This window comes from Colius striatus, chromosome 29 (assembly GCF_028858725.1).
Source record: "Colius striatus isolate bColStr4 chromosome 29, bColStr4.1.hap1, whole genome shotgun sequence".
NCBI lineage: Eukaryota > Metazoa > Chordata > Aves > Coliiformes > Coliidae > Colius > Colius striatus.
In genome coordinates, this window is record NC_084787.1 from 586,578 (window position 1) to 614,103 (window position 27,526).

General features: G+C 69.4%; 4 protein-coding genes across 44 annotated transcripts; all 4 read left to right on the forward strand.

Moving 5' to 3' along the window:
* The first annotated feature begins 4,790 nt into the window (after positions 1 to 4,790).
* RORC (RAR related orphan receptor C) lies at positions 4,791 to 8,736 on the forward strand. 3 transcript variants are annotated; one of them, XM_062016190.1, is made up of 10 exons: positions 4,791 to 4,818; positions 5,330 to 5,415; positions 5,729 to 5,870; positions 6,101 to 6,448; positions 6,567 to 6,688; positions 6,809 to 6,941; positions 7,328 to 7,435; positions 7,509 to 7,619; positions 8,018 to 8,142; positions 8,389 to 8,736. In XM_062016190.1, the coding sequence occupies exons 3-10, from the start codon at positions 5,858 to 5,860 to the stop codon at positions 8,542 to 8,544; spliced, it is 1,116 nt and encodes a 371-aa protein (XP_061872174.1). In that variant the 5' UTR covers positions 4,791 to 4,818; positions 5,330 to 5,415; positions 5,729 to 5,857; the 3' UTR covers positions 8,545 to 8,736. The 3 variants fall into 3 exon arrangements, with proteins under 3 accessions (XP_061872174.1, XP_061872175.1, XP_061872173.1); XM_062016191.1 differs by lacking the exon at positions 4,791 to 4,818 and having other exon boundaries at positions 5,242 to 5,415; positions 8,018 to 8,127; XM_062016189.1 differs by lacking the exons at positions 4,791 to 4,818; positions 5,330 to 5,415 and having other exon boundaries at positions 5,626 to 5,870; positions 6,830 to 6,941.
* A 725-nt stretch (positions 8,737 to 9,461) lies between these two features.
* Positions 9,462 to 13,156, forward strand: TDRKH (tudor and KH domain containing). 2 transcript variants are annotated; one of them, XM_062016236.1, is made up of 12 exons: positions 9,462 to 9,648; positions 9,860 to 9,966; positions 10,046 to 10,235; positions 10,434 to 10,567; positions 10,667 to 10,976; positions 11,211 to 11,377; positions 11,467 to 11,639; positions 12,083 to 12,147; positions 12,423 to 12,574; positions 12,656 to 12,775; positions 12,852 to 12,930; positions 13,016 to 13,156. In XM_062016236.1, exons 1-12 carry the CDS (start codon positions 9,525 to 9,527, stop codon positions 13,069 to 13,071), a joined length of 1,677 nt encoding a protein of 558 aa, XP_061872220.1. In that variant the 5' UTR covers positions 9,462 to 9,524; the 3' UTR covers positions 13,072 to 13,156. The 2 variants fall into 2 exon arrangements, with proteins under 2 accessions (XP_061872220.1, XP_061872222.1); XM_062016238.1 differs by having other exon boundaries at positions 12,713 to 12,775.
* Positions 13,157 to 13,638: 482 nt separating this feature from the next.
* MRPL9 (mitochondrial ribosomal protein L9) lies at positions 13,639 to 16,622 on the forward strand. The gene is made up of 7 exons (XM_062016126.1): positions 13,639 to 13,765; positions 13,861 to 14,020; positions 14,691 to 14,812; positions 15,030 to 15,080; positions 15,307 to 15,408; positions 15,502 to 15,585; positions 16,117 to 16,622. Exons 1-7 carry the CDS (start codon positions 13,682 to 13,684, stop codon positions 16,246 to 16,248), a joined length of 735 nt encoding a protein of 244 aa, XP_061872110.1. The 5' UTR covers positions 13,639 to 13,681; the 3' UTR covers positions 16,249 to 16,622.
* Positions 16,623 to 18,359: 1,737 nt separating this feature from the next.
* Positions 18,360 to 26,016, forward strand: CELF3 (CUGBP Elav-like family member 3). 38 transcript variants are annotated; one of them, XM_062016088.1, is made up of 12 exons: positions 18,360 to 18,504; positions 19,724 to 19,806; positions 21,392 to 21,481; positions 21,824 to 21,950; positions 22,211 to 22,290; positions 22,507 to 22,650; positions 23,062 to 23,200; positions 23,714 to 23,863; positions 23,937 to 24,005; positions 24,756 to 24,857; positions 24,997 to 25,080; positions 25,889 to 26,016. In XM_062016088.1, the coding sequence occupies exons 1-12, from the start codon at positions 18,360 to 18,362 to the stop codon at positions 26,014 to 26,016; spliced, it is 1,341 nt and encodes a 446-aa protein (XP_061872072.1). The 38 variants fall into 38 exon arrangements, with proteins under 38 accessions (XP_061872072.1, XP_061872073.1, XP_061872068.1 ...); XM_062016089.1 differs by having other exon boundaries at positions 24,759 to 24,857; XM_062016084.1 differs by having other exon boundaries at positions 23,937 to 24,002; positions 24,759 to 24,857.
* Positions 26,017 to 27,526: the final 1,510 nt, after the last annotated feature.

Here is a 27,526-nt window from a genome sequence, read left to right on the forward strand (position 1 = left end):
TAGGGGTCTGTAGGGGGTCCGTAGTGGTTCTGTGGTGTCTGTAGGGGTCTGTAAGGGCTGTATGGGGGGGTACGGGGGCTATAGGGGTCTGTAGGGCTCTATGGTGTCTGTAGGGGTCCGTGAGGGTCTCTGGGGCGGGGTCTGTCGGAGGGGGCTGGGCTAAGCGCGATGGGCGTGGCCAGGCGCCCCCCTCCCCGGGACCGCGGGACCGGCGGAGGGTCACGGACACGCGGGACACGGCCGGGTGGCCGTGGGGGGACCACGGGGGCCGGGTGTCACTGGTCAAAGTTGTGCCCTCAGCTTCCCCCGTGACCCGGCAGCGCCTGAACCCCCACGGGGACCGGGGACGGGGTGTCTCGTGGTGGGTGCAGCCCAAAGTTGACACGTCAGGGTGCTGTGGGGTCCCAGGAGTGCAGCCCACAGCTGGCACGTTAGACTGTTGTGGGGTCCTGTGGGTGCACCCCGAAGCTGACACGTGAAGCTGCCGTGGGGTCCCGTGGGTGCAGCCCAAGGCTGGGCACTGTGGGTCCTGTGCAGTCCCGTGAGTGCCCCTGGGGCCGGAGACGTCGGAGTACTGTGGGGTCCCGTGGGTATCACCCCAAAGCTGTCACGTCGAGGTGCCGTGAGGTCCCGTGGGTGCACCCCGGACTGTCACATCGAGTTGCCGTGGGTTCCCATGGGTGCACCCCAAAGCTGTCCACGATCGGGTGCCACGGGGTCCCGTGGGGTGTCGCAGCCCCCTCGGGGGCTGGTACCCTCCCGAGATTCGGGCCCCGCTACGCCCACCCGGGGTCACGGGGAGGTCCGGCCACACGGGTCTCCGCCGCCCCTCCGTGCCTCAGTTTCCCCCCAGCCGCCCCGTGGAAAGTCGGAAATTTCCAGTGCGTGGGGCCGGGGGGGCAGGATGCTGGGGGGGGGGCGGGCAGGATGCCGGGGGGGCCCCCGCGCCCTTATAACGCCCGTCCGCGCCGCCCGCGCCGCCGCCGCCGCCACCGCCATGAGAGGTAAAGCCGGGGCCGGGGGGGCTGCGGGCGGCGCGCGAGGGTGCGGGAGGGCGCTCCCCGCGGACAGCGGCCGCTGCGTGTGGCGGGGGGCGCGGGGGACACGCGTGTGTGTGTGTGTGCGAGGCGAGGAAGCCGGCTGGAGGTGCGTGTGTGGCCGGGCACGCGTGTGCACACGCGTGTGTGAGCGTGCAAGATGCGGGAGCGCGCACGGAGGACCGTGGGGGGGTGCGTGCGTGTGTGTGTGCGTGGGGTGGGAGCGCGAGGGGGGTGTGCAAAGGCGTGGGAGCACGCAGAGGGGTGCACAAGTGTGTGAGGGGCTGTGTGAGCACAGGGGTGTGCAGCTGCCTGTGACACTAGTGGGTGATGGTGAGCGCGGGTGTACATGCGTGTGGACATGTAGGAGTGTGTGTGTATGTATGTGTGTGTACAAGGGGGAGGGAGAGTGTGTGCACCTGTGTGTGCAAACTGTGGGAGCAGAGAGTGGAGTGTGAGTGTGCAAAGGCTCTGGGAGTGTGTGAGAGTGGGTGTGCAAGCGGTGGGAAGCAGCAGGAGTGTGTGTGTCAGAGTGTGGGGGCACACGAGGATCCCTGTGTGTGTGAGTGCTGTGGAGGGTGTGAGGGTGCAGGGACACACGTGTGTGTGCACACCCATGGACATGGCCGTGTGCTTGTGCAAACGAGTGGGAGCACGTTGGACTGTGCATGTGCAGGAGCACCAGGAGCTGTCAGGACAGGAGGGCCGTGTGTGTCAGCCTGTGTCTGCATCACTGGGCCACATTACAGCACAACCCCACGTGTCACAGCGTGTACAGACGTGTTTTGGGGTGCAGAACCGCGTGTGCACCCACCACTGGGCCTGTGCACATGTGTCACGGGACGCTGCTGCCCGTGGATGTGTGTTGCAGCCTGTGGCTGTGGCTGCACACATGTTACAGTGTGTGCAGCCATGTTGTAGGGCTGAACAGCCTGGGTTGTACTCGAGGATGGTGTCCACAGGCGTTGTGGGGTGTACACACACGTTGTGGGGTGGTGCACAAGTGTTGTGGGGTAGTGCACAAGTGTTGTGGGGTGTATACAAATGCAGTGAGGTGGTGCACAAGTGTTGTGGGGTAGTGCACAAGTGTTGTGGGGTGTATACAAATGCAGTGAGGTGGTGCACAAGTGTTGTGGGGTAGTGCACAAGCGTTGTGGGGTGTACACACATGCAGTGAGGTGGTGCACAAGCGTTGTGGGGTGTACACATATGCTGTGAGGTGGTGCACAAGTGTTGTGGGGTGTACACACATGTTTTAGGGTGGTGCACAAGCGTTGTGGGGTGCACACACCCGCTGTGGGGTGTACATGCGTGTTGCAGGCTGTGCACACATGTAGCAGGGCCCACACACATGTTGTCGCCTGTCACTGCGTGTGCCATGGTGCGGTACTGCCCTGTTTCCCCCCCATTGCGGTGTCAGGGGCGCGGGTGCCCCCCCAGCACCCACGGGAGCCCCCAGACACCTGCAGGGCGGGCACTCGCCCTTAGATGTGGTGGGGACCAGCAGCTGCATGGAGCCGGCGCAGGTGACAGCGCCAGGGACACAGACGGGGACATGCAGGTGGCCCTGCGCCATCCCCCCCACAGCACCCCCCCTCCCTGCCTGCTTTGGCAGTGGGGAAAATGAGGCAGGGCCACTGGCATCCCTGGGTGCTGGGGCCGGGGTCCCTGAGAGTGCCCCCACCCTCCCCTCTGTGTCATGGCATGTTGGCCCACGCTGTGCCGTGCCCATCCGTGCCATGGCGTGTGTCCCCGTGACGCTGCACAGGAGTGATGCTGTCCCAGGGATGGTGGGTGGTACCAGCAGGTCCTGGGGAGTGAGGGTGCTGGGGGGTGTCCCCAGGGCTGACAGGGGCTGCTCATGGAGCTGATGGGTGCCAGCGAGTCCCTGTGGGGTCGGTGGGGGCCAGTGAGTGCCCTGGGGACAGCAAACGTGTGTCTGTGGGTGCTGGTGCCACTGACAGATGCTGGTGGAGTGGGTGACGGTGGTGATGGGTACTGGTGGGTATTGGTGGCTGCTGGTGGGTGCTGCTGGGTCTGATAGGTACTGGTGGGTGCCCGTGGGGCTGGGGGGGCTAATGGGTATCCTAGGACCAACCAGTGGGTGTTGGTGGAGATGATGGGTACCAGTGGGTGCTGGTGGGGCTGACAGGTACCAGTGGGTGCCCGTGGGGCTGGTGGATCCTGGTGATGCTCATGGGGCTGGTGGGACTGGCGGGTACCAGTGGGTGCCCAGGTTTGCTGGCGGGTGCCCGCAGGTGTAGTGGGTGCCGTGGGAGCCGCAGGTGCCGGCGGGTGCTGGTGGGGAGGAGTGGGGCTGGGCAAGACCTCGACGACCTCTCGCCGCTGGTTCCCGGCAGGAGCAGCACCCGAAAGAGACGCTTCCTGGCAGCAGCCGCCGCCGTTGACTAATGTGGGTGCCGGGGCGCGGGGCTGAGTCAACGCCCCGAATTCCCAGGGCCCCCCCGGGCCGGCGGCGCCGAGGGGGTCCCCGGTGCCCGGGCACCGGATGCGAGGGCGGCCGCCGGGACCCAAAACTGGGGCAGGTGGAAAAAGCCGACGAAGCAGATTCGGCCCTTCGGGGGGGAGGAAGAGACGCGCGGGCGCCCGACACGCGTGTGCGCGCGTGAAGGAGCGAGAGGCTGCGCGAGGGCAGCGCCGGGGCTGCTCCGCTGCCAGCGTGTGCGGGGCTGCGTGTGAGGGGCTGCTCCCCTGTCAGCGTGTGAGGGGCTGCTCCCCTGTCAGCGTGTGCGGGGCTGCGTGTGCGGGGCTGCTCCGCTGCCAGCGTGTGAGGGGCTGCTCCCCTGTCAGCGTGTGCGGGGCTGCGTGTGCGGGGCTGCTCCCCTGCCAGCGTGTGCGGGACTGCGTGTGCGGGGCTGCTCCCCTGCCAGAGTGTGCGGGGCTGCTCCGCTGCCAGCGTGTGCGCGGCTGTGTGTGCGGGGCTGCTCCGCTGCCAGCGTGTGAGGGGCTGCTCCCCTGCCAGAGTGTGCGGGGCTGTGTGTGCGGGACTGCTCCGCTGCCAGCGTGTGCGGGGCTACTCCCCTGCCAGAGTGTGCGGGGCTGCGTGTGCGGGGCTGCTCCTCTGCCAGAGTGTGCGGGATCGCTCCCCTGCCAGCGTGTGCGGGGCTGCTCCCCTGCCAGAGTGTGCGGGGCTGCGTGTGCGGGGCTGCTCCCCTGCCAGAGTGTGCGGGGCTGCATGTGCGGGGCTGCATATGTGGGGCTGCGCCTCTGCCAGCGTGTTCGGCGCTGCGCCGGCGTCCAGGGGGAGCACACGAGTGTGCACCAGCGTTCAAGAGGACGTGTGAGCATGAGGCAGCCCGTGTGAGCACACACACACCTTCACGGCCCTGCACGACCCTCGGCCAGCGGGCACAGGCAGGCGTGTAACGGCACCGGGGCTGTGTGCGGTGCCCGGGTGTGTGTCTGCTTGTGTCACGTCCCCGTGCTCAAGTGACCCCGTGCAGGGGTGCACGAGCATGCCCGCTGTGCCAGGATGTGCCATGACGGTGCCATGACGGTGCCATAGTCATGCTGGGCTGTGCTGTGGCCATGCCATGACTATGCTGCAGCCATAAGGGGCTGTGCCATGCTGTGACCATGCCGTAGCTGTGCCAGGATGTGCCAAGACCGTGACATGACCACGCCACAGTCGTGCCAGGCTGTGCCATGCCATGACCATGCCGTAGCAGTGCCAGGCTGTGCTGTGGCCATGCCATGATCACGCTGTAGCCGTGCCGGGCTGTGTCGTGCCGTGCCGTGGTGGCGGGTGCCTTCCTGCAAGGTGGGGCCGTGTCCCAGTTGTGGCTTCGCCGGCGCTCGCTGCTGCTGTGGTTTCAGCAGCCCCTGGCGTCCGGCTGGGCCCACCCTGTGCTGGGGCCACGGGGGGCACCCGGGGGGCACCCGGGAGGCATCTGTGGGCCCTCAGGGGGACACCTGGGCCGATGGGGCCATCAGAGCCTGTGGGGTGGCACAGGAGCCCTGACAGGACGTGTGGGCTCATACAGGACACAGGTGCCCATGGGGATACGTGAGCCCACAGGGTCCTGGAGAAAAGGGAGGTGGGAGATGTGGTTCCAGAGGGGACACAGGGTCCCACACGGTCCTCAGGAGCCCACAGGGTGATGCAGGAACCAGGAGGATGCAGGAGCAGCCCGTGAGGGGACACGTGAGGGAGTCCAGGGAGAACACACAAGGGCACGAGCGGCACAGAGGGTCCCATGTGAGGCCCAGGGGGGTTGTGGATGCCCCAAGACCCCCTCGGGTGGGTGACCACCTGTCCCTCCCACCCACAGCCCACATCGAGGTGATCCCCTGCAAGATCTGCGGGGACAAATCCTCAGGGATCCACTACGGCGTCATCACCTGCGAGGGCTGCAAGGTGGACGGGGCTGTGGGTGCTGTGGGGTGCCAGGGGGGTACCAGGGGTTTCTGGGGGTGCCAGGGAGGTGCCAGCAAATTCTGGGGGATGCCATGGGGGTAATGTGTGTGCTGGGGGTGTCAGGGAGGTTCCAGGGGTTGCCACGGGGTTGCCTGGGGCTGCCAGAGGATGCCATGGAGGTGATGTCGGGATGCTGAGGGATGCCAGGGAGTGCTGGGTGATGCCACGGAGTTGCCATGGGGTGCCAGGGGATGCCATGGAGATACCAGGGGGGATGCCGGGGGTGCGGGCACGGCAGTGACCCCCCGCGCAGGGCTTTTTCCGGCGCAGTCAGCAGAGCAGCCTGAGCTACGCCTGCAGCCGCCAGCAGAACTGCCCCATCGACCGCGCCAGCCGCAACCGCTGCCAGCACTGCCGCCTGCAGAAGTGCCTGCGCCTCGGCATGTCCCGCGACGGTGGGTGCCCACCCCCTGCCCCCCCGGCCCCATCCCACCCGGCCGCGCGTGTCCCCGGGAGGAAGCGCCGGGGCCGCGGGTGCCCCCGGAGGAAGCGTGGCGGCGGGGGGGAACGCGCGTGGGGCCGGAAAGCCCCGGGGGCCACGGCTATGTAGGTCGCGGGGAGCGGGGCCGGGGCGCGCACACGCGTGTGCAGCAGCGTCCCGCAGCGCCGCCGCCTCTCCCCGCAGCCGTCAAGTTCGGCCGCATGTCCAAGAAGCAGCGCGACCGGCTGCACGCAGAGGTGCAGCAGCAGCTGGAGCAGCGGCAGCGGGAGCGGGAGAGGGCGGCCGAAGGGGCACCAGCCATCGCGCTGGGGCTGGCCGGGGGCCGGGGCCGCCCCCTGACCCCCGCCGGCACCCGCCACGGCGGGACGGACGGCAGGGCCGGTCCCGCGGCGGAGGTGGAGCCGGGGAGGCTGGAGGCGACCAAGAGGGGCCCAAATGAGGATGATGGCAACGGAGATGGCCCCGACTTCTACCCCCACCCCGATGTCGGCAGCCTCCTGGGGTCAGCCGCGTCCTCCAGCTTGGAGATGGGTGAGCCGTCGGGTGCCACTTGCCCGCGGGTGCCAGACACTGGTGGGGCCGGTCCCGTCGGGGCGATGGGTAGGGGCTGCCGGCCCTGTCCCCGTCCCTGAGCCCCCGTCCCCCGCAGAACACCTCACCCAGAACGTGCTCAAGTCGTACCGGGAGACGTGTCAGCCCCGCGCCGAGGAGCTGCAGCTGCGGCGCTGGGACACCTTCACCCGCGAGGAGCTCAGTGCCTACCAGAGGAAGGTGAGGCCACCGCGGAGGGGACACGGGGGTCCCCGGGGCACCCACGGGGTGCTGGCGTGGGGCAGGGTGCAGGGAGAGGAGTTTGGGGGGCTGTGGTGGGGGTGACAGCTGGTCCCCCAGCCCATGGAGGAGATGTGGCAGCGCTGTGCCGGGCGCATCACCGAGGCCATCCAGCACGTGGTGGAGTTTGCCAAACGCCTGCGTGGCTTCATGGACCTCTGCCAGAACGACCAGATCGTCCTCCTCAAAGCGGGTACGGGGCCACCACGGACCCTGTCCCCAGCCCTGGGGCCACCCCATCTCCTCATCCCCAGCCTCAGGTCCACCCCATACCCCTGTCCCCAGCCCTGGGGGTGCCTCAGGCTCTTGTCCCCAGCCTCAGGCCACCTCGGCCCCACATCCCAAACCCTGGGGCTCCCCGGTCCCCTTGACCCCAGCCCCACAGTCCATGTCATCCCCATCTCCCCAGCCCCACAGTACCCAGGGATGGGATGCTCTGGTCCCATCAGGGACGTGACAGTGCCATGGGGGAGGTGGGAGCCCCCCAGGGCTGGTGCTGTGGGGTCACCGTCCCATCCCTGAGCACCGGCACCGTGGGGCCGAGTGTCCCCGGTGCCACCATCACCGTTGCGGTGGCAGGTGCCATGGAGGTGGTGCTGGTGCGCATGTGCCGGGCCTTCAACCCCGACAACCGGACCGTCTTCTTCGAGGGCAAGTACGCCAGCGCAGAGCTCTTCCGCTCCCTGGGTAGGGCTGGGGACCAGGGGGTGGGGACATGGGGGGCTGTGGAGGGACCCGCAGTGATGAGGGCTCCCCCCAGGCTGCCACGAGCTGATCGGCTCCATCTTCGACTTCGCCCAGAGCCTCTGTGCTCTGCACCTCTCGGAGAGCGAGGTGGCCTTCTTCAGCGCCCTCGTCCTCATCAACGCCAGTGAGGGACCCCCACATGTCCCCCCTCCTCGTGCCTCAGTGTCCCTCCCTGGCCTCGTGGGCACCCAGCTGTGGATTTGCCCCAAAACCCCGTGGGTTTGTCCTAAAGCGGGTGCTGGGGTTGGGTGTCCCTGAACTGGCCTCTGCTCCCCCACCCCCTGGCCCTGTGGTGTCCCCATTCTGTGCCCATCCTGTCCCCATCCTGTTCCCAGCACATCCCTGTCCTCATCCTGTCTCCATCCTGTCCTCATGCTACCCACCATGTCCCCCATCCCCACACCACCTGCTGTGTCCCTGTCCCCATCCCATCCCATCCCATCCCATCCCATCCCATCCCATCCTCATCCTCATCCTCATCCCTCATGCCCGTGTCCCCGTGTGACCCCGTGGTGTCCCCAGGCCGGCCGTGGCTGCAGGAGCGGGCGCAGGTCGCCCGGCTGCAGGGACACCTGGAAGTCGCTTTCCACCTCCTGCTGCGCCGGACCCACCGCGAGGGGCTCCTGGACAGGGTGCGAAGCCAGAGGGTGCGGGACCAGGGGCGTGAGGGGGACGGGGTGGGGGGCCCTGGGCATACGGGGGTCTGTGCCACGGGCAGGGACTCACCCTGGAGGGTGTCCTGTGGGTGCAGGATGTGTGTGCCCTGCGTGATGTGAGTGTCCCCTCCGTGTGTCAGACCTTCTGTGTGTGCGTGTGACCCCCCCCGTGCCCCTCGCTGTGCCACACACGCGTGACCCCCGCGCCAGGCGTGTGACACGCGTGTTCCTGGGCAGCTGCCGCCGCCGTGGCGCCTGCGGGCGCTGTGTGCACAGCACGTGGAGCAGCTCCGAGCCTTCGGCCGCCTGCACCCCGCCGTGCTGCACGCCTGCCCCCCGCTCTACCGAGAGCTCTTCGCCCCCGACCCCGACGCCCCCGCCACCGCCCGCTGAGCCCCCCCACGGGTGTCGGCACCCACGGGTGGCTCCCACGGACGGACGGGGGGGCACACCCAATGAGGATCCATCACCTGGGGAGCGCCTGCACCCCACAGAACCGCGCGGGATCCTCGGGGGTTGCTCGTCCCCACGCAGGATGGGCACGTGAACCCCCGGCGTTCTCCCGCGTGGGGCCCCACGCGTGACCCGGCGGGGTGTCGGGGAGGTGGGTGAGCGATGGGAGCCGGGGGGGGTGGGGGGAGCAGGGTTCGGACTCGGCCGCGGCTGTACCGAGGGGGAATAAACGTGTTTCGTGGGACGGCGCGTCCGTGAGGTCCGTCACGCGGGATCGACGCGCGGGGGGACAGCGAGCCACGGGATCCGGCTGCTGCTCGCTGATTGGCTGCGGGATGCGGCTGCTGCTCGCTGATTGGCTGCGCCGAGCCGCCGCGCCCGCTCCCATTGGCCTCTTTATTCCAGCGCCGAGCCTCGCCCCGCCCCTCCCACCGCCTTTTGCTCCGCCCCCCACGCTCGTAAACCGAAAGCTGCTCGGGGATTGGTCACCGCCCCTCCGGCGGCGATTGGTGGGAAGGGGAGGAGCCGTGCTGTGATTGGAGCGCAGAGGGAGGGGGCGGGGCCGGGGCGGCAGGGCGCGTGCGGCGTGCGGCGGCGCGAGGGGCCGCGGGTGGCGGCGGCCGCGGGGTGGGAGCGCGGCCGGTCCGGAGCCGGGCCCGGGGCTGCGGCGGCGGCTCCAGGCTCCCCAGGTAGCGCGGAGGCGGCCCCGGGAGGCGGCGAGCCCGCGTGTGTCGGCGCTTGGCGCTGCGGGGCCGCGGCGCGTTCCGGTGGGAGCGGGGACAGGGCGGCCCCGGGGCGCGGGACCCGACCCGCGGCGCCGCGGGCGGGACGGGGCGGAGCGGAGCGCCGGACGGGGGCCGGGGAGGCTCGGCCGGGCTCCTCCCCTTCGCCTCTCCCGGTGCAGCCGCTCGTTTCGCAGGATGGCCGCGGGGAGGGGCTGCTGGGGCAGCCTCAGCACCCCCCAGAAAGCCGCCGTGGTCCTGGGCATCCCGGCGGGAGCCACCGTCCTCTACATCCTGTACCGCAGGTACCGGGAGAGCCAAGGTGCGTGTCGCAGCCCCGGTGCCCGTCTCTCCCTCTGCCTCCCCCCACCTCCCCTCGCCTGCTGCCGAGCTCGGGAGCAGCCCCAGCGTGTCCAGGGCTGCCAGCGGGGCTGATGGAGCAGCTGTGAGCCCCCCTCGTGCTGTGTGTGACCCCTCGCCCGGGGGGGTGGGAGGGGGAACCCGCTGCCACCCCTCTGGTGCTGGCCCTGCAGAGGAGAAGCTGACCTTCGTGGGTGAGGAGGAGCTGGAGGTGACAATGAGGGTGCCTCAGGGGGTTGTGAAATCCATCATCGGGCGGAAAGGAGCCACCATCAGAAGGGTGAGTGTGGGAGAGGCCACGGGGGCACCGGGAGCCCCGCTAAGGATGGCAGAGAGGGAATGTGTCCCTGCGCCCGCAGCTGAGGCAGGAGACCAGGGCCTGCATCGAGGTGGAGACAGAGGAGGAGGGCGAGGACACGGTGCTGCTCATCTCGGGCTCCCCCAGCCAAGTGTGCCGTGCCAAAGCCGCCATCCACCACATCGTGAGCGAGAGCTCCCCGGTGTCGGAGCAGCTCTGCGTCCCCCGGAGAGCCGTGGGCAGGATCATCGGTACCTCCCCCCACCCCGGGGCCTTTCCACTCCCCTGGGGACATCGGGGAGGGCAGCCAGGGGCGACACGAGGCGCCCCCCTCGCTGGTTGTTGGTGCTGAAGAGCCGGTTGGTGCTTCGTGGCGAGGGGGGAGCTGGTGGAGGTCGGCTGCTGGCCTGAGCCCGCGCTGCCCCGGCTGCCCCGGGGCTCTCCCGCAGGCCGTGGCGGGGAGACGGTGCGGGGCATCTGCCGCAGCTCCGGGGCCAAGGTGCTGTGTGAGGCCGACACCAGCCTGGCCCCGGTGAGGCTCGTCCGGCTCTCGGGGACGCGGCAGGAGGTGGCGGCCGCCAAGGTGAGCGGGAGGCAGCAGGCGGGGGGCTGTGGGTCAATGGCTCAGCCCACCCCAGCCCCAGCCCTTCACCCTCCTCTGTCTTCCCTCGCCCACCCCCAGAAGCTGATCATGGAGAAGCTGCAGGAGGAGGACACGTTCAGGCAGGAGCTGGCCCAGGCTACAGCAACACGCTGCCGGCGCCGGGCGCCCCTGTGCAGCCGCGGGGAGCCAGAGCTGCTGCTCCACGAGGCACCGCAGCGCAAGGAGGAGGAGGAGCAGGAGGAGGAAGGCTTTTCCTGCACTGAGGAGGGCTCATCTTGGGCTGAAAGCCCCGTCCTGGGCCGGGCTCCCTCTGAGGAGCTGGAGGCTGAGAGCCAAGAGCCAGAGGAGCCAGTGTCAGGGCAGAATGCAGCCGTGCCCAAGTTTGAAGGTAAGAGAAGCGTTTGTGTCCCCGGTGAGGGGGGGACAAGGACAGGTCTGCTGTAGCCCCAGGGACCTGCAGCACACTGGGAGCCACGGCCATGGCATTGGGCCACCCCAGGCTGCCTGTGGCTTCAGCCTCTGAGCTCACAGCTTCCCTCCCAGGGGCTCTGCAGGAGGTTGGGGGGTCGCTCCACTGCCCTGGATGAGTCTCACCAGGGACCCTCCACACCCTGCCCCCAAGTCCCCAGCCCTGATTTCAGCTTCCACGCCGATGAGCACCTGGAAGTTTACGTCTCGGCCACGGAGAACCCCGACCACTTCTGGATCCAGCTCGTGGGGCAGCGCAGCCTCCAGCTGGACAAGCTGACGGCAGAGATGCGCCTCTACTACGGCAGCAGCGGCCAGGCCGTGAGTGGGACACCCCAGGCACCATCCCCTCTCCCCACAGCTCCCTCCCACCCCTCCTGGACCCTCACCCCCCATCTCCCCCTGCCCAGGCCCAGCTCCCCAGCGTCCAGCCCGGGGACATCGTGGCCGCCCCGTACGCGGGGGACACGGACTGGTACCGAGCCCGTGTCCTGGGCACGCTGGACAATGGCCACCTCGATCTGTACTACGTGGATTTTGGGGACAATGGGGAGGCTCCTCTCGAGGCACTGCGGGCCCTGCGGTGAGCCAGGCTGGGATAAGGGGCTCCAGGGGGGATTTGGGCTCTGGGGAGGGAGCACTGAGGGGTTGGGGGGGAGGGGTTGTGGCATCTCTGGGATCCAGCAGCATCAACCCACCCTGTTCCTCAGTCAGTGCTGGCACTGCAGCCTCTTGGGGTTGTTACTTCAGGCTGTGTTCCCTCAGCAATTTGGTTTGTTGCTTAAAGAGCCTGAACCAAGGGAGGTTTGTGACCTGGTGCAAGGTGAGTGTTTGGATTCTGATTCAGGCTGTTGACAATCAGAGGTGCCAGCCCTGCTCTGGCTTCCAGCTCCAGAGGAAAGCCTTTCAGTCTGAACCTGGCTTTAAAGCAGTTCAGCTGCAGAAAGCCCTGGGCTGGTGGCCATGGAATGCTCCAGGGTCATGGCCATGGCACCATGTGATGATGCCTTTCTCTGTACCTGCCAGGAGTGACTTCCTGAGCCTGCCCTTCCAGGCCATCGAGTGCAGCCTGGCTGGTGTCACACCCATAGGTAAGTGGGGCCGTGGGGGAGGGTTTGTGGGGCTGTGAGGGAGCTTGTGGGGCTGTGAGGGAGCTTGTGAGGCATTGGGGGAGCTTGTGGGGCTGTGGGGAGCTCATGGAGCTGTGAGGGAGCTTGTGGGGCATTGGGGGAGCTTGTGGGGCTGTGGGGGGGAGCTCGTGGGGCTGTGAGGGAGCTTGTGGGGTATTGGGGAAGCTTGTGGGGCTGTGGGGAGCTCAAGGAGCCGTGCTGGTCTTCCCTGCTCACCAGCCCCGTTGCCCACACAGGCTCCCAGTGGGATGAGGCAGCCCTGGACGAGTTTGACCGTCTGACCCACTGTGCCTCCTGGCAACCCCTCCTGGCCAAGGTCACCAGCTACGTCCCGGCTGGGCTCAGCACACGGCCCAACGTCCAGCTCTACACCCCCCACCACGGCAAGGTGAGACCCCCCCTGCCCCTTCCCCCTTCTCCCCCCACCCCTTGCCCCGCTCCCGTCCCGCTCAGCCCCCTCTCCCCGCAGCTCCTGGACGTGGGCGCTGAGCTGGTGCGTTTGGGCTTCGCTGTGGCCTGTCCCCAGGAGGAAGAGGAGCAGGGCCCAGGGGAGCCCACGCTGGCACCGGCGGCCATGGCAGGGACCGGGGTGAGTGGCCACGTGCCCCTTGTCCACCCCGGCGTCCCCGGGGCAGGGGTGTGTTACCCCATCTCCCCCCTCACAGGAGCCCGCTCCCTGCCCCTCCCTCGACAGCCTCATCTCCGCTGGGACGTCCCCGAGCCCCCCTGCCCTCAGCCCCTGGGGTAAGTGCCAGGGGCCAGGCGCCCCCCGGGGCCGTGGGGGGTTGGCACAGCGCTGGGGCTGCCGGTAACCCCGGTTTCTGCCCAGACGGGGCCTCGGGCAGCGGCGACGGCGGCGGTGTGACGGCGAGCGGCTCCCAGTGAGGCTGGTGCCAGCACCTGTGTCCCGGCAGAGCAGGATGAGACCCCCTGGGCCCTTTGCACCCTCGTTTGACGTTGAAATGGTTTTGGGGACCCTTTTCTCTCTTCCCCCCTCCCCAGGCCCCTCCTGCCCCCCACCAGCTGCTGCCAATGGCCCCGGGGCAGGGGATTGGGGCCGGTTCAGTCTCTTCTCCCAGGGCAGGGGCCCAGTTTTGTCTCTTCTCCGGGGGCTGGGGGGGGGCGGTGCTTTTTCCCCTCACCCCGGTTGTGCCCCGGTGTCCCGGTTCAATAAACGACCATGTTTGGCAGCTCCCGAGCCCCGGTTTCGCGTTTCCTTCGTTGTGAGGGATGGGAGGAGCTGGGGGGGGGGTTGCAGGGGCCGGGCTGGGGGGGGGGGGGGGGTATTGCGGGGGATCCCCGCGGCAGCACCGGGAGCAGGCGCGCGGCGGGGCAGCCCCCGGTGGGGTCCTCGGGCACCGGTGCGTGGTCACGGCGGGGGGGGGGAGTACATCGGCGCAGGCGCGCGGCGGACAGCCCTTCCCGCCCCGCGGGGTCCTCACGGCGCAGGCTCCGGGGGCCTCGGGCGGCACCGGGCAGCGACACGGGCGCCGCCATGTTGGGCCGGGCGGCGGCGGCGAGGGGCTGCGGGGGCCTGGTGCGGGCGGCGGGACGGGCCCTGAGCCTCAGCCACAGCCGGGTGAGGGCCGGGGGGGTGCTCCGGGGGGTGTCTGTGAGGGCTGCGGGGCACCGGGAGCCGTTCCCCGGGCTGACGGCGCTGGCGCGGCCCCGCAGGACACGGTGATCGTGGAGCGCTGGTGGCAAGTGCCGCTGGCCAAGGAGGGCCAGGAGCCGTGGCTGCACCCGCGCAGGCACCGCGTGTACCGGCTGCTGGAGGACACCAAGCACCGGCCCAAGGAGCCGCTGCAGCTCATCCTCACGCAGGCCGTGGAGGGTACGTGCGGCCCGCGGGGAGCTGAGGCTGCTGCCGGGTGGGAACAGACCCTGGAGCTGCTGGAGCCCTCCCCCTGCCCTGCCCAGCGCTGAGCCACAGCCCCCAGCATCCCAACCCCACGGCTTTGGGATCCCTGCAGGGCTGGGCACTGCCCCAGCTCCCTGGGCAGCCTGGCACAGGGCTCACACCCCTCTCAGGGAAACAGTTCTGCCTCAGCTCCAGCCTCACCCTCCCCTGGGGCAGCTCCAGCCCCTTTCCTCCTGTTCCTTGTGAGCAGACCCCAACCCCCAGCTCCCTGCAGCCTCTTGTCAGGGAGTGTCACAGAGTGCTGCTGGCTCCCTTCAGCCTCTTCTCCAGCCTCAACACCCTCAGCCCCTCCCCAGCACCCCTGTGCCCCAGCCCCTTCCCCACCCCCTCTGCCCAGCTCTGGCCCCGCTGCAGCCCCTCAGTGTCCCTCTGGCATTTGTCCCCACGGGATTCCCAGCCATCCCCAGGGCAGAGGCAGGATCCCTCCGTCCCTCCCCTCAGGCCCCAGCACCAGCCACGACTGGATGAGGCTTTTGTGGTGTTTTGGGTCGTCTTTTCACCCCTCAGAGCCAACCACGGTGGGGCTGTGGGTCTGGCTTGTGCTCCAGCTGCCCCCTGAGTGCCTCTGTCTCTGCCCTGGCAGGGCTGGGCCATCGTGGGGACGTGGTGAGTGTGAAGAAACACGTGGGCAGGAACAAGCTGCTGCCTCAGGGCTTGGCTGTGTATGCATCCCCCGAGAACAGGGACAGGTTTGAGCAGGAGAAGGTGAGTCCCTGCCCAGGGGTTGCTCTGGGGCAGCCCCAGCCCCTCTACAGCCCAGGCCCCAGGAGAATGGGCAGAGCTTTGGGGTTGGAGGGGCTCAGGTCGCTCTCTGGGGTCGGTGCTGCCTGTCCCAGGGGGGGGTGTGTGGGGTGGGATGTGCCGTGAGCAAGCTGTGGCAGAGCCTCCTGCTGCATCACTCTCCTCCATCCTCCCCCCACAGCTGCAGCAGGAGGGGAAGCTGGAGGCCCTGCAGACCCAGAGCGGGGAGAGGGTGAGTGGAGGGGCCACAAACCCCACAGGAAGGGTCTCTACTCTCCCCCAGAGACCCCAGGAAGCCCAAAGCCTCAGCTGCAGCCCCTCAGCTGGGCACCAGGAACCTTCCCCCTCCTTCCTGGGCTTGGGCTCAGCATTGGGGTAACCCTGTACCCCTTGTTCCCCCACGAGACTCCCCCCTGGAGTCCCCCCCACCCCCCAACACCTCCCTCCTTCCCTCCCAGACCATCAAGTTCCTGCAGAGATGCCGCCTGGAGGTGGGGATGAAAAACAACGTGCAGTGGGAGCTGAACAACGAGATCGTGGCGAGGCACTTCCTCAAGAACGTGAGCCAGGGGGGCTGGGCTGGGGGGTTGGGGGGCCAGGGGAGGGCTGTGGGGCTCCAGCTTCACCCTCCCAGCCCTCTCTCTGCTCCTCAGCTGCGGGTGTTTGTCCCTCCACACGCGCTGCGGCTGCCTGAGGAGCCCATCACGCGCTGGGGCGAGTACTGGTGCGACGTGACGGTGAGACAGGCCCCCAGCTTCCCCCCCACTGCCCCCCAACATGCTCCCCACTGCCCCCCAGCGCCCCCCACAGCCCCCTAGTACCCTCCATTGCCCCCACAGCCCCCCACAGCCCCCAGCACCCCCTATTGCCCCCACAGCCTCCAGCACCCCCCATTGCCCCCACAGCCCCCCAGCACCCCCTACAGCCCCAACATCCCCTCCAGCACCTCCCACACCCCCACCATACTCCCCAACACTCCCCAATGACTCCCCAGCACCCCCAACACCCCCAAACCTCCCCCCAACATCCCTCCAAGACCCCCTCACACCCTGTAACTTCCTCCCAACATCTCCCCCACCTCCCCCTCTCTCCCCCTGGGCTCAGGGCAGGGCAGAGCAGCCCCAGCAGCTGCCTCTCCCGATCCCTGGGGTCCGGGGGATGGTCCTGGGGGGTTTCCTGAGCTCTGCCCCACCCCAGGTGAGTGGGTTGGATACAGTGTGGGTGTGGGGGGGTCCTGGGGGGGTTCCTGAGCCCTGCCCCCCCCCCAGGTGAACGGGCTGGACACGGTGCGGGTGCCCATGTCAGTGGTTCAGTTCCTGCGGCCACGCACCAAACGGCGCCGGCGGCGGCTGGAGCGGGAGCAGGCGAGGCTGGCGGCACACCGGGAGACACTGCTCTGAGACCAGACCCCCCACACACCCCCAGAGCCCCCCACACACCCCCAGAGCCCACACACACCCCCCAGGGCCAAGGTAGTGCTGGGGGAACAGGGGGGATCCCCCCAGGCTGCTCTGAACAGCACCCAGCAAAGGGCTCAGCACCCTGGGGGAGGGTCAGTGACCCTGGAGGGGGCTTGTGGGGTGAGACCCCCTGCTCCCAGCTCCTCCTGCATCCTCCCTGCCTGCTGAAGCACCCTGAGGGGCCAGGACCCCCCCCCCCCCCAGAGCTGCAGCTCATGGAAGGACATCAGGTGGGGGGTGGGCAGAGGGGTTTGGGGGGAAAGAGGCCGGTTTCTGTGTTTTCCTGGGATGGAAAATGGACTCTTTTTGGTAAAATGAACTGAGGTTGTTTTGTGAAATTCTTGGAGGAAGAGGGAAATGGGGGGAGGGGGGGCACGAGGGGGGGGTCACATCCTGCAGACACCCGTGTGGGACCCACACCGACACCCCCTTTCCCCCCCCACCCCAGCACCACCGGGTGTCACCTCGACCTGCCCCCGAGGGAGGGGCTTCCCAGCACCCACCGCCCACACCCCCGCGTGGGTGCGTGTCCCGCCGGGAGGGGCATCGACCCCCCCAAATCCCGCCCCCCCAAACGGCTGCGGCGTCGCCATCTTGGCCGCGCGTGGAGCGGCCCGTGGCCATGGCAACGGCGCGTGGAGGGGGGACACGGGGGGGGCGTGAGGGGGCTGACACGGGAGGGGGGGGGCGTCTCTGTGCGCGTGTCCGTGGGGCCGCCCCCGCCCCGCCCCGCCGCGGCCGCTCCAGCGCTCAGCACCGCGGACAGCGCCCGGGACACGCGGGGACGCGCACGGCCGCGCGCGCCCACGGACACGCGCGCGCGGCGGAGCCCCCGCGGCCCCGCACAGCCCCGCAGCCGGCGCTCAGCACCCCCCGGAGCCCGGCACAGCCCCGCAGCCCGCGCTCAGCACCCTCCCGGAGCCCGGCACAGCCCCGCAGCCCGCGCTCAGCACCCTCCCGGAGCCCGGCACAGCCCCGCAGCCCGCCCTCAGCACCCTCCCGGAGCCCGGCACAGCCCCGCAGCCCGCCCTCAGCACCCTCCCGGAGCCCGGCACAGCCCCGCAGCCGGCGCTCAGCACCCCCCGGAGCCCGGCACAGCCCCGCAGCCCGCGCTCAGCACCCTCCCGGAGCCCGGCACAGCCCCGCAGCCCGCCCTCAGCACCCTCCCGGAGCCCGGCACAGCCCCGCAGCCCGCGCTCAGCACCCTCCCGGAGCCCGGCACAGCCCCGCAGCCCGCGCTCAGCACCCTCCCGGAGCCCGGCACAGCCCCGCAGCCCGCGCTCAGCACCCGCCGGAGCCCGGCACAGCCCCGCAGCCCGCGCTCAGCACCCCCCGGAGCCCGGCACAGCCCCGCAGCCCGCGCTCAGCACCCGCCGGAGCCCGGCACAGCCCCGCAGCCCGCGCTCAGCACCCCCGGGGCCCAGCGCCGGTGCCCGGTGCCGCTCTGACATCAGCGCCCGGCGGGGCGGGGCGGCCCCGGCACCGAGAGAAAAGCGGCGAGCGGGGTCGGGCCCGGCCGGTGCCGGGGCGCAGCGGGCGCGGGGCTCCGCCGGGGGTCTCGGGGGGTGCGGCCGCCATGGGCCAAGCAGGGTGCTGAGCTTCCCTCCCCCCACCGCCGCCTCCCGCCGGTACCGGGGCCGCTCCCCCCCCCCCCCAATCCCCCCCGCGCTCCGGGGGGCTCCGGGGCGGCGAGCGGGGCGGTACCGGCGGCCTGACGGCAGCCGCCGGGCTTCGGGGGCCGCCGCACGGGAGAGACCCCGCCGGGAAGCGGCCGGGACCGACCGGGAGCGCCGCCCCCCGGGCAGAGCTGCCCCCGCCCCGCCGCGCCCCGTCCCCGGAGCCGAGCCGAGCCCCGGGGCCGCCTCGTCCTTTGTGTGAGCCGCGGCCGGGCCGGCACCGGGCACCGGCTACCGGGCACCGGGCACCGGCAGCCGCAAGCGGGAGCCGCTCCGGCAGCCGAGCCCGGGGCGGTGGGAGCGGCCCCGGCCATACCGGGAGCCGCAGCGAGCGGCGGGAGCGGCCCCGGGGCCCGGCCCCCCCCCGGCGGCCCCATGAAGGAGCCCGACGCCATCAAACTCTTCGTGGGGCAGATCCCGCGGCACCTGGAGGAGAAGGATCTGAAACCCATCTTCGAGCAGTTCGGGAAGATCTACGAGCTCACCGTCATCAAGGACAAGTACACCGGCATGCACAAAGGTACCGGCCCCGGGCACCGGGCACGGGCAGCGGGACACGGGCAGCGGGAGATGGGAACGGCCGCGGGCCCGGGTGCGGCCGCCGGTACCGGGAACAGCCCCATTGAACGGCCCCCGGTACCGGGAACAGCGCCATGAGCAGCCCGACCTGCAGCCCCCGGTACCGGGAACAGCCTCATGAACGGCACCCGGTACCGGGAACAGCTCAACCTACAGCCCCCGGTACCGGGAACAGCCCAACCTATGGCCCCCGGTACCGGGAACATCCCAACCTATGGCCCCCGGTACCGGGAACAGCCTCATGAACGGCACCCGGTACCGGGAACATCCCAACCTATGGCCCCCGGTACCGGGAACAGCCTCATGAACGGCCCCGGTACCGGGAACAGCCCAACCTATGGCCCTCGGTACCGGGAACAGCGCTAGGCACAGCCCCAGTACCGGGAACAGCCCCGGCTACAGCCCTCCGGTACTGGGGACATCCTGGTACTGGGAACAGCCCCACGAACAGCCGGAGGCCCTGAGCATCCCCCACAGCCCGACCTACAGCTGCAGGCCCCGGGTGCAGCCCCCGGTACCGGGCACAGCCTCGGGAACAGCCCCGGTACCGGGCACAACCGTGTCGGGGTGTATCGGTGCCGCGGGTGGGCGCGGGCTGTGCGGGGGCCGTCGCGCTGGGGGAGGCCGCGGGGGCCGGGGGCTGCGGGGGGCTGCGGGGGGCTGCGGGGGGTGTTGATGCCCGGCTGTGCGGGGGCGGCGGGGTGGGGGGGTTGCAGCGCTGGTGCCGGGGGGGTGCAATGGGGCCCATGGAGGGGGGTCTACTCAAGGCAGGGAACCCCCCTAATGCCTGACCCCGTCCCCTGGGGGCAGGAGGGAGGGCTGGAGCCCCCCAAACCCCCTGGACAGGCCGGGGCAGGCACCCGGGACCCCCCGGGCAGGAGAGGGGGCGTCCACTGCCCCGTTCCTGAGGGGACCTCGGGGGTCCGGGGCCGGGAGGTCCCTGGGGGTGTCACCACCCTGGAGCATCGGTCTGGGTATAATGGGGGTGCAATGGGGGGGGATATGGATGCTATAGGGCTCCAGGGGGTCTGGGTGCTATAGGGGGTCTGAGTACCAGGTGGGCTCAGGGTGCCCTGTGGGGCCATGGGCTGTGGGTGCAGGGGCCATGGGGGTCTGCTCCCCCCCCCCCCACGCCCCCCTCCTCCCCCGTTTCTCCCCAGGATGCGCTTTCCTGACCTACTGCGCCCGCGAGTCGGCCCTGAAGGCGCAGAGCGCCCTGCACGAGCAGAAAACCCTCCCGGGGGTGAGTGGGGGCACGGGGACCCTCCATCCCCCGCCCTTGGGAACACCCCGAGCATCTGGCACCCCACCTTTGGTGCGGTGTCGGGGGAGGGGGGAGGGGACACCCCGTGAACATCTGCCGGGGAGGGCTGTAAACGCCGTTGCCCGGCGCTGCCGAGGGCCTGGAGCTGCCGGAGCGTTGCCAAGCGGGCGCTGGGCAGCTGAGCTAACAAAGCGGGGGGGGGGGGGTACACACACACCCACCCATCCAGGTGCCCGGGAGCCCCTCAACCCCCCCATTGCAGCTGGGGTGCCCCAGCGCTCACATCTGTGCCCCCCCCATCATGGGAGCCGGGTGGCTGGGGGCTCTTGGGGATGGTTTGGGAGGGGTCTCAGGTGTGGGGTGGGGTGAGGGCAGGCGGTTTGGGGGTCCCTGGGGACGGGGAGGGGGGGGTCTGTGGTCGCCCCTCCCCATTCCCCCCCCCCCGCCGGGCTGCGCGTGTCCCGCCGGCCCCGGGGGGGATTTGGCTTCGCCGGGATAATCCGGGGATTTGGGGGCTGTAAATCCCAGGGGGGATTTGCTGGGGGGGGGGGGACACTGGGAGGGGGGCGATTAGGGGCGGTATCGCCACAGCATCTGCCCCCCGGCCCCGGGATGGGGCTAGGAGCGGGGGTACGACCCCTCGGGGCTGGGGGCGGGGCTGGGGGGTCCCGCGGTGATTTAGGACATCGGGTGCCCGGTACCCCGCCCGTGCCCCCCTCCCGCTCCCGGCCGGGGCTGATCACGGCCTCGGGGGGGGTGGATTACGGGGGATTAGTGCCCCCCGGGGGGGCATTTCCAGCGCCATCTGTGGCGGGGGGGGGGGAGGTGAGGGGGGCCCACCTTCGCTTTCGGCGGGGGAAAGGGGCCGCCTCGGGTCAGCCGGGGCTGGAAACGCCCCCCGCAACCCCCCGTGATGGGGACGGCGACTCCCCCCCTACCCCTCCAGTCCCATCCAGGGGCTGTGGGGGGGGAGCAGTGGCGAGTTCACGGCAGACCTGGGGGTCTCCTCTTTCCCCGGCCCCCCCCTCCCCAAATCTCCCCCCCCCCCCCCCGGTGCCCGTCATTGTTTATCGCGGGCGCTGATGATGTCAGCGGCGTTGCCGGGCAACCGCGATGGGTAAATTGGGGATGAGTAGGCGGTTGCCATGGAGCACGTTCTGCCGTTGCCATGGTTACCGGGCATCTGCGCCCTCCCCGCCCCCCCGGTCTCTGGGGGTAACGGGGCTGGGGTGGGCTGGGGTGGGGGGGGGGAGTGTGAGGGGCTCGGGAGTGAGTGAATTCGTCCCCCCTAATTAACGCGCGGGGACGGGGGGGGGGGGGTGCTCATTAGCGCATCACCGGCGCCCTCGGGCCCCCCCGACGGCGGTGGCCGCGGCGCACGTTGCCGGGTAACGGGATGCAGGGCCGGGGTTGCCATGGCGACCGGAGCATCTTTGGGGTGCTGAGGGGGGTGGCGGCGGATCTGTACCGCTCCGGGGTGGGGAGGGGGGCGCCGGGCCGGGTACCTGGGTCGCTCGGGGGGGTGGGGGGCTGTGTTCCCATCGCCCCTCTACCCCCTCCCCAGATGAACCGGCCCATCCAGGTGAAGCCAGCGGACAGTGAGAGCCGAGGAGGTACCACCCCCCTCCACCCCGGCCCCCTCCTCAACCCCCCTGTCCCCAAACCTCCCCTGTGCCCCCTTCCAGACCCCAGCACCCCCCCACCTCTGCCCCATTCACTGCCTGGATGCAGCGTGTCCCCTCCCATGCTCCAATCCCAGGGGTCTGTCCTCAGACACCCCAATCCTCCCTCCCCAGTGTCCCCATTCCTCAGGGGGGTCCCCAGCCCAGAGGGGTCCCCCCATTCCCAGCAGGTCCCAGCTCATCCCAGTAACCCCATAGCCCCATCCCTGGGTCCCATCCAGTGTGGTGTCCCTGGGGTGGGGGTCCCACACTGGTGTGCTGGGGGGGTCCCCCATGCCAGTGCCCCCTTGCCACCGCCCCCCATCCCCACAGAGGACCGCAAGCTCTTCGTGGGGATGCTGAGTAAGCAGCAGGCGGACGAGGACGTGCGCAAGATGTTCGAGCCCTTCGGCACCATCGACGAGTGCACGGTGCTGCGCGGGCCTGACGGCACCAGCAAAGGTGGGGGGACCTGGGGAGGGCCTGGGGGGCACCCCAGGGCTCAGGGGGGTGGGAGGTGGCTCAGGGTCCCCTGATGGCTCCGTGGGTTGAGGGGGAGGGTCTCTGTGGAGCAGGGATGGGAAGTGAGGGCTTGCAGGGGTGTGAAGTGAGGACTGTGATGGAGGTGGGAGGGTCCAAGGGGGCCCATGGGGTGTGTGAGGGGGTTTGATTTGGGGTTGGGAGGAGGGAGAGTTCCCACAGCTGTGACCTGCTGTCCCCAGGCTGCGCCTTCGTCAAGTTCCAGAGCCACGCGGAGGCTCAGGCCGCCATCGCTGCCCTGCACGGGAGCCGCACGCTGCCGGTGAGGAGCATCCCCACCACCACCACCATCACCATCACCATCACCATCACCATCACCATCACCATCATCATCACCATCACCATCACCATCACCATCACCCCACCATCACCCCAGCACCATCCCCACTCGCTGTCATCATCCCTGGTGGGCTCCCAGCAGCCCGGTGTCGGCGGCCACCGGGGTGGTGACAGTGTGGCCACCGTGTCCCCCCCTCAGGGAGCCTCCTCCAGCCTGGTGGTGAAGTTTGCAGACACGGAGAAGGAGCGTGGCCTGCGGAGGATGCAGCAGGTTGCCAGCCAGCTGGGCATGTTCAGCCCCATCGCCCTCCAGTTCGGCGCCTACAGCGCCTACACGCAGGCGGTACGGCAGCCAGGGGGCACGGGGGGGCTGTGGCGGGGGGGATGGACCCCCCATGGCCCAGCACCAGGGTGTTGGGGTGGTGATGGGCACTGGGAGATGGGTGTTGGAGTGTCAGACCCTGTGGATGACAGTGGGAGGGTGATGGACACCCTCCAGGGGGGGCATTTGGGGTGATGACAGACCCCTGGGTTTGGGGGTTGATGATGGGTTGAGCCCCAGGGGTGACACTGGGAGCTGATGGGTCTGTGCTGGGGCATGGGGATGGTGGGTGTCAGGGAGATGATGGGCTCAGGATGGGTGTCACTTGCCAACGGGCCACTGGGCACGTGTGTCTCTGCTGGGGTGTGATGGGGGTGGTTCCACGGGGGGACGTTGGTGGCTGGTGCCCGGTGCCAGGCGCTGTCCCCGCAGCTGATGCAGCAGCAGGCGGCCCTGGTGGCTGCCCACTCGGCCTACCTCAGCCCCATGGCCACCATGGCCGTCCAGATGCAGCACATGGGCACAGTCAACCCCAACGGGCTCATCGCCACCCCCCTGCCCCCCTCCTCAGGTAGGTGACACTCGGCACGGGGTGATGGGGACACGGGGTGAGCTGGGGATGGGGGACAGCAGGAATGGGGGCCATCCAGATGTTGGGGACAGCAGGGATGGGGAGCATCCAGATGTTGGGGACAGAAGGGATGGGGGGCATCCAGATGTTGGGGACATCAGGGATGAGACATGGGATGGGGACATCAGGGATGGGGGACACGATGGGTCGGAGATGACACCTCTGGGTGTGGGGACATGGGAGCAGCGGAACATCAGGATGGGGATGATGGGAATGGAGATGTGGGGACATTGAGGGGACACAGAGATGGCAACAGGAGGGGAGGGACAAGGGGAGTCGGTGGGGTGGCAGCACCAGGGGACAGGGACGGGACAGCAGCACCGGGGATGGGCACGGAGGTGGGTCGGTGGGTTGGATTAGGGACCCCCAGGCCAGCGTGCTGGGGAGGGGGCTGTGGGTGTGTGGGCTGAGGAGGTGCCACTCTGGGGGTGCCATGGGTGGGTGTCCCCACAGGAACCAGCACGCCGCCGGCCATGGCCGCCACGCCGGTGCCCGCCATCGCCGCCCCGCTCAGCGTCAACGGCTACAGCCCGGTGCCGGCGCAGCCCGCCGGACCCCCCGCCCCCGAGGCCGTCTACGCCGGCGGGGTGCCCCCCTTCCCAGGTGCCCCCCTGACCTCCTCCTGCACCCCCCCTGCCCCCCTGCACCCCCATCTAACTGCCCCCTCTGCCCCCAGCCCAGAGTCCCGCCGCCCCCGGGGACCCCCTGCAGCAGGCGTACGCTGGGATGCAGCACTACACAGGTCTGCCCGGGGCATGGGGGGCACGGGGGGGCACTGGGGGGCACTGGGGAGGGGGCTTGTGTTGTACTGGGGGGAACTGTGGAGCACTGGGAGGGGCAGTGTGTGGTACTAGGGGCAACAGGAGTGTACTGGGAGACATTGTGTGGCACTGGGAGAGTACTGGAGTGCCTTGCATGGTACTGGGGGCACTGGGAGGGTACTGGGGAAGGCATTGCATGACACTAGGGACACTGGGAGGGTACTGGGGAGGGTGTTGAATGGCACTAGGGGCATTGGGAGTATACTGGGGAGGGTATTACATGACATAGGGACACTGGGAAGGTACTGGGCAGAGTGTTGAATGGTACTAGGGGCACTGGGAGGATACTGGGGAGGGTGTTGAATGGCACTGGGGGCACTGGGGAGTGTTTCATGATACTGGGGGGAGGTGGGAGGGTACTGGAAGGCCACTGTGTGGCACTGGAGGGGATGAGCATTGCAGGGTACTGGGAGCACAGGGTATTGGGGGGCATTTCACAGCATTGGTGGGTACTGGGAGGGTACTGGGAGCCCTTGGGTGGCACTGGGTGGGCATCACATGGTACTGGGGGTACTGGAAGATGATTGGGGGAGAAATGCTGGATGGCACTGGTGGGACTTGCACAGGCACCAGTGGGTACTGGGAAGGCATTGGGAACGCTGAGGGGGACATTGGAGGACATCTAGGAGGTCTTTTGGGGATTGGATACCAGGCTGACCCCATCTCGCCCCCTGCAGCCGCCTACCCGGCAGCCTACGGGCTGGTGAGCCCGACCTTCGCCCCGCCGGGGCCCCTGCTCGCCCCCCCACCCCCCCCGCAGCAGCAGCAGCGCGAAGGTGAGCCCACCCCGGGGACCCCTCCCCGCAAACGGACCCTCCCGGGGCGCTGGGACCGGGGCAAGGGGAGGGGTGGGGGCGCGGGGCCGGTGCCTCCCCCCCGCCCCCCGTGCCCGCAGTGACGCCGCTCCCTCCGCAGGCCCCGAGGGCTGTAACATCTTCATCTACCACCTGCCCCAGGAGTTCGCCGACACCGAGATCCTCCAGATGTTCCTGCCCTTCGGCAACGTCATCTCCGCAAAGGTCTTCGTGGACCGAGCCACCAACCAGAGCAAGTGCTTCGGTAGGGACGGGGCGGGCACGGGATGGACGGGGCGGGCACTGGATGGACGGGGCGGGCACGGGATGGACGGGGCGGGCACGGGATGGACGGGGCGGGCACTGGATGGACGGGGCGGGCACGGGATGGACGGGGCGGGCACTGGATGGACGGGGAGGGCACGGGATGGACGGGGCGGGCACGGGATGGACGGGGAGGGCACGGGATGGACGGGGTGGGCAGGGGGGCAGGGTGACAGGGGGCAGGGGAATCACGGCCAGGGTAAGGGGCCACACTGGATGTGGCACAGGGACACGGAGGCAAGGACTTGGGGACACCTTGGCCAGGGGATGGGGAGACACCAGCCATGGAAGTCATGGTCAGGGGATGGGGACACAGCAGCCAGGGCTTGGGGACACCTTGACCATGGGATGGGGACACACCAGCCATGGAAATCATGTTCAGGGGATGGGGACATAGCAGCCAGGGCTGGGGGACATGATGGCCAGGGGATGGGGAGACAGTAGCCATGGAAATTGTGCTCAGGGGATGGGGACACAGCAGCCAGGGCTTGGGGACATGATGACCAGGGGATGGCCATGGCCAGAGCTTGGGGACATCTCAGCCAGTGCCACCACAGGGACGCACCAGTGAGGTGCTGCACGGCCACATCACCCCATGGCAGAGCCCCCCAGGGCTGTGAGGCAGAGACAGGGGAGGGCTGTGGCCACCTCACTGATGTGTGTGTCCCCTGTCCCTGATGTCCCCTCAGGCTTCGTGAGCTTTGACAACCCGGCCAGCGCCCAGGCGGCCATCCAGGCCATGAACGGCTTCCAGATCGGGATGAAGCGCCTCAAGGTGCAGCTCAAGAGGCCCAAAGACGCCAACCGGCCGTACTGAGCCCGGTGAGCACCCCCCCGGACCCCCCTGAGCACCCCTGGACCCCCTGGGTGCCCCTAAACCCCTCCAGGACCCCCCCGAGACACCCCATCCCTCTGGGACCCTCTGAGGAAGCCCACGGGCACCCCTTGGCTGGGAGCCCCACTCAGCCCCTCAGCTCTGTTTAATGCCCCCCAACTCTGTTTAATGCCCCCCAGTCCCATTTAATGACACTCCCAGCTCTGTTTAATGCCTCCAGCTCTGTTTAATGCCTTCCAGTCCTATTTAATGCCCCCCTAACTCTGTTTAATGCCCCCCAACTCTGTTTAATGCCCCCCCAGTCCTGTTTAATGCCTCTCTCAGCTCTGTTTAATGCCCTCCAGTCTTATTTAATGACCTCCAATTCTATTTAATGCCCCCCCAGCTCTGTTTAATGCCCCTCCAGCTTTGTTTAATGCCCCTCATCTTCCCCTCCCAGGTCCAGAGGCGCTGGAGCAGCACCTTTGGGTGCCTCCCTATTGCAGAGCAGCCCCCAGCCCCTCCTCCCCAGCGGTGCCCGCAGGGGGCTCGGTCCTGCTGGGGGGGTTGGGGAATACAGACCCCCACATGCTCAGGAAGGATGGACCCCCCTCCCCTCCAGGACCAATCCAGCTCCCCCCTCCCGGTTCAGGCAGGGCTGGGTGGTCCCTGCGTGTCAGCACCCCCTGCACGCCTGGGTCCAATCTGCCCTGGGGAGAACCCCGGACCCCCCACCGACCCCCCTCCTCGCTCCCCACAGATCCCTCCCCCCCCCCCACCCGGGACTCTGGAGCTTTTTTCTCACCAGACAGGACCAAATCCAGCTCCGAGCCGGAGGGAGGGGGGTCGGGGTGTCCCGCGGGGAAGGGGGCACACACCTGGGGTTGGGGGGTACCAACCCCGGCACCACCACCCCCCAGAGCCCCCTGGGTGGCCGTGCCAGGGGGCAGCGGGACCCCTCTGCCCCCCACTCCCCTCCCCTTACACACACACACACTGCCATCCCGCTTCTCCCCCCACCCCCACCCGCCCCAGCTCCTCCCCCCCATCCCGAGCCCACGGGCACCAGCGGTGGCAGCGGGAGGGGGGCGAGGGGAGGGGGCTGCACCCTCCGGACACGGAGCAGCTGAACCCCCGCGACTGCACGTGGCCACTGACACGGAGCCGGAGGGACACGAGAGGCCGCAGAGGGACCCCCCCCCCTCCCCCGTCCCCCCACACAGATCCCCCCTCCCCGGGGGCACAAACCGCCAAATCCGGGCACCGGGAGGGGGGGAGGGTCTCCGGGACCCGCCGCGGACGGACACGGGGACACCGGGCACCCACCAGCCAAAAGCGGGGCCGAGCCCGTCCCCGCGCAGCCCCCCACGGCCGCCCCCCGCCCAGCCCCCCCCAGCCCCATGTTTACACCCGCTGCTCCCCGCTGTACATAGGGGTGGGGGGGCCGGGTCTCTCTCTCTCTCTCTCTCTCTCTCTCTCTCTGTGTCTCTTTCCTCCCCCACTTTTGGGGGGT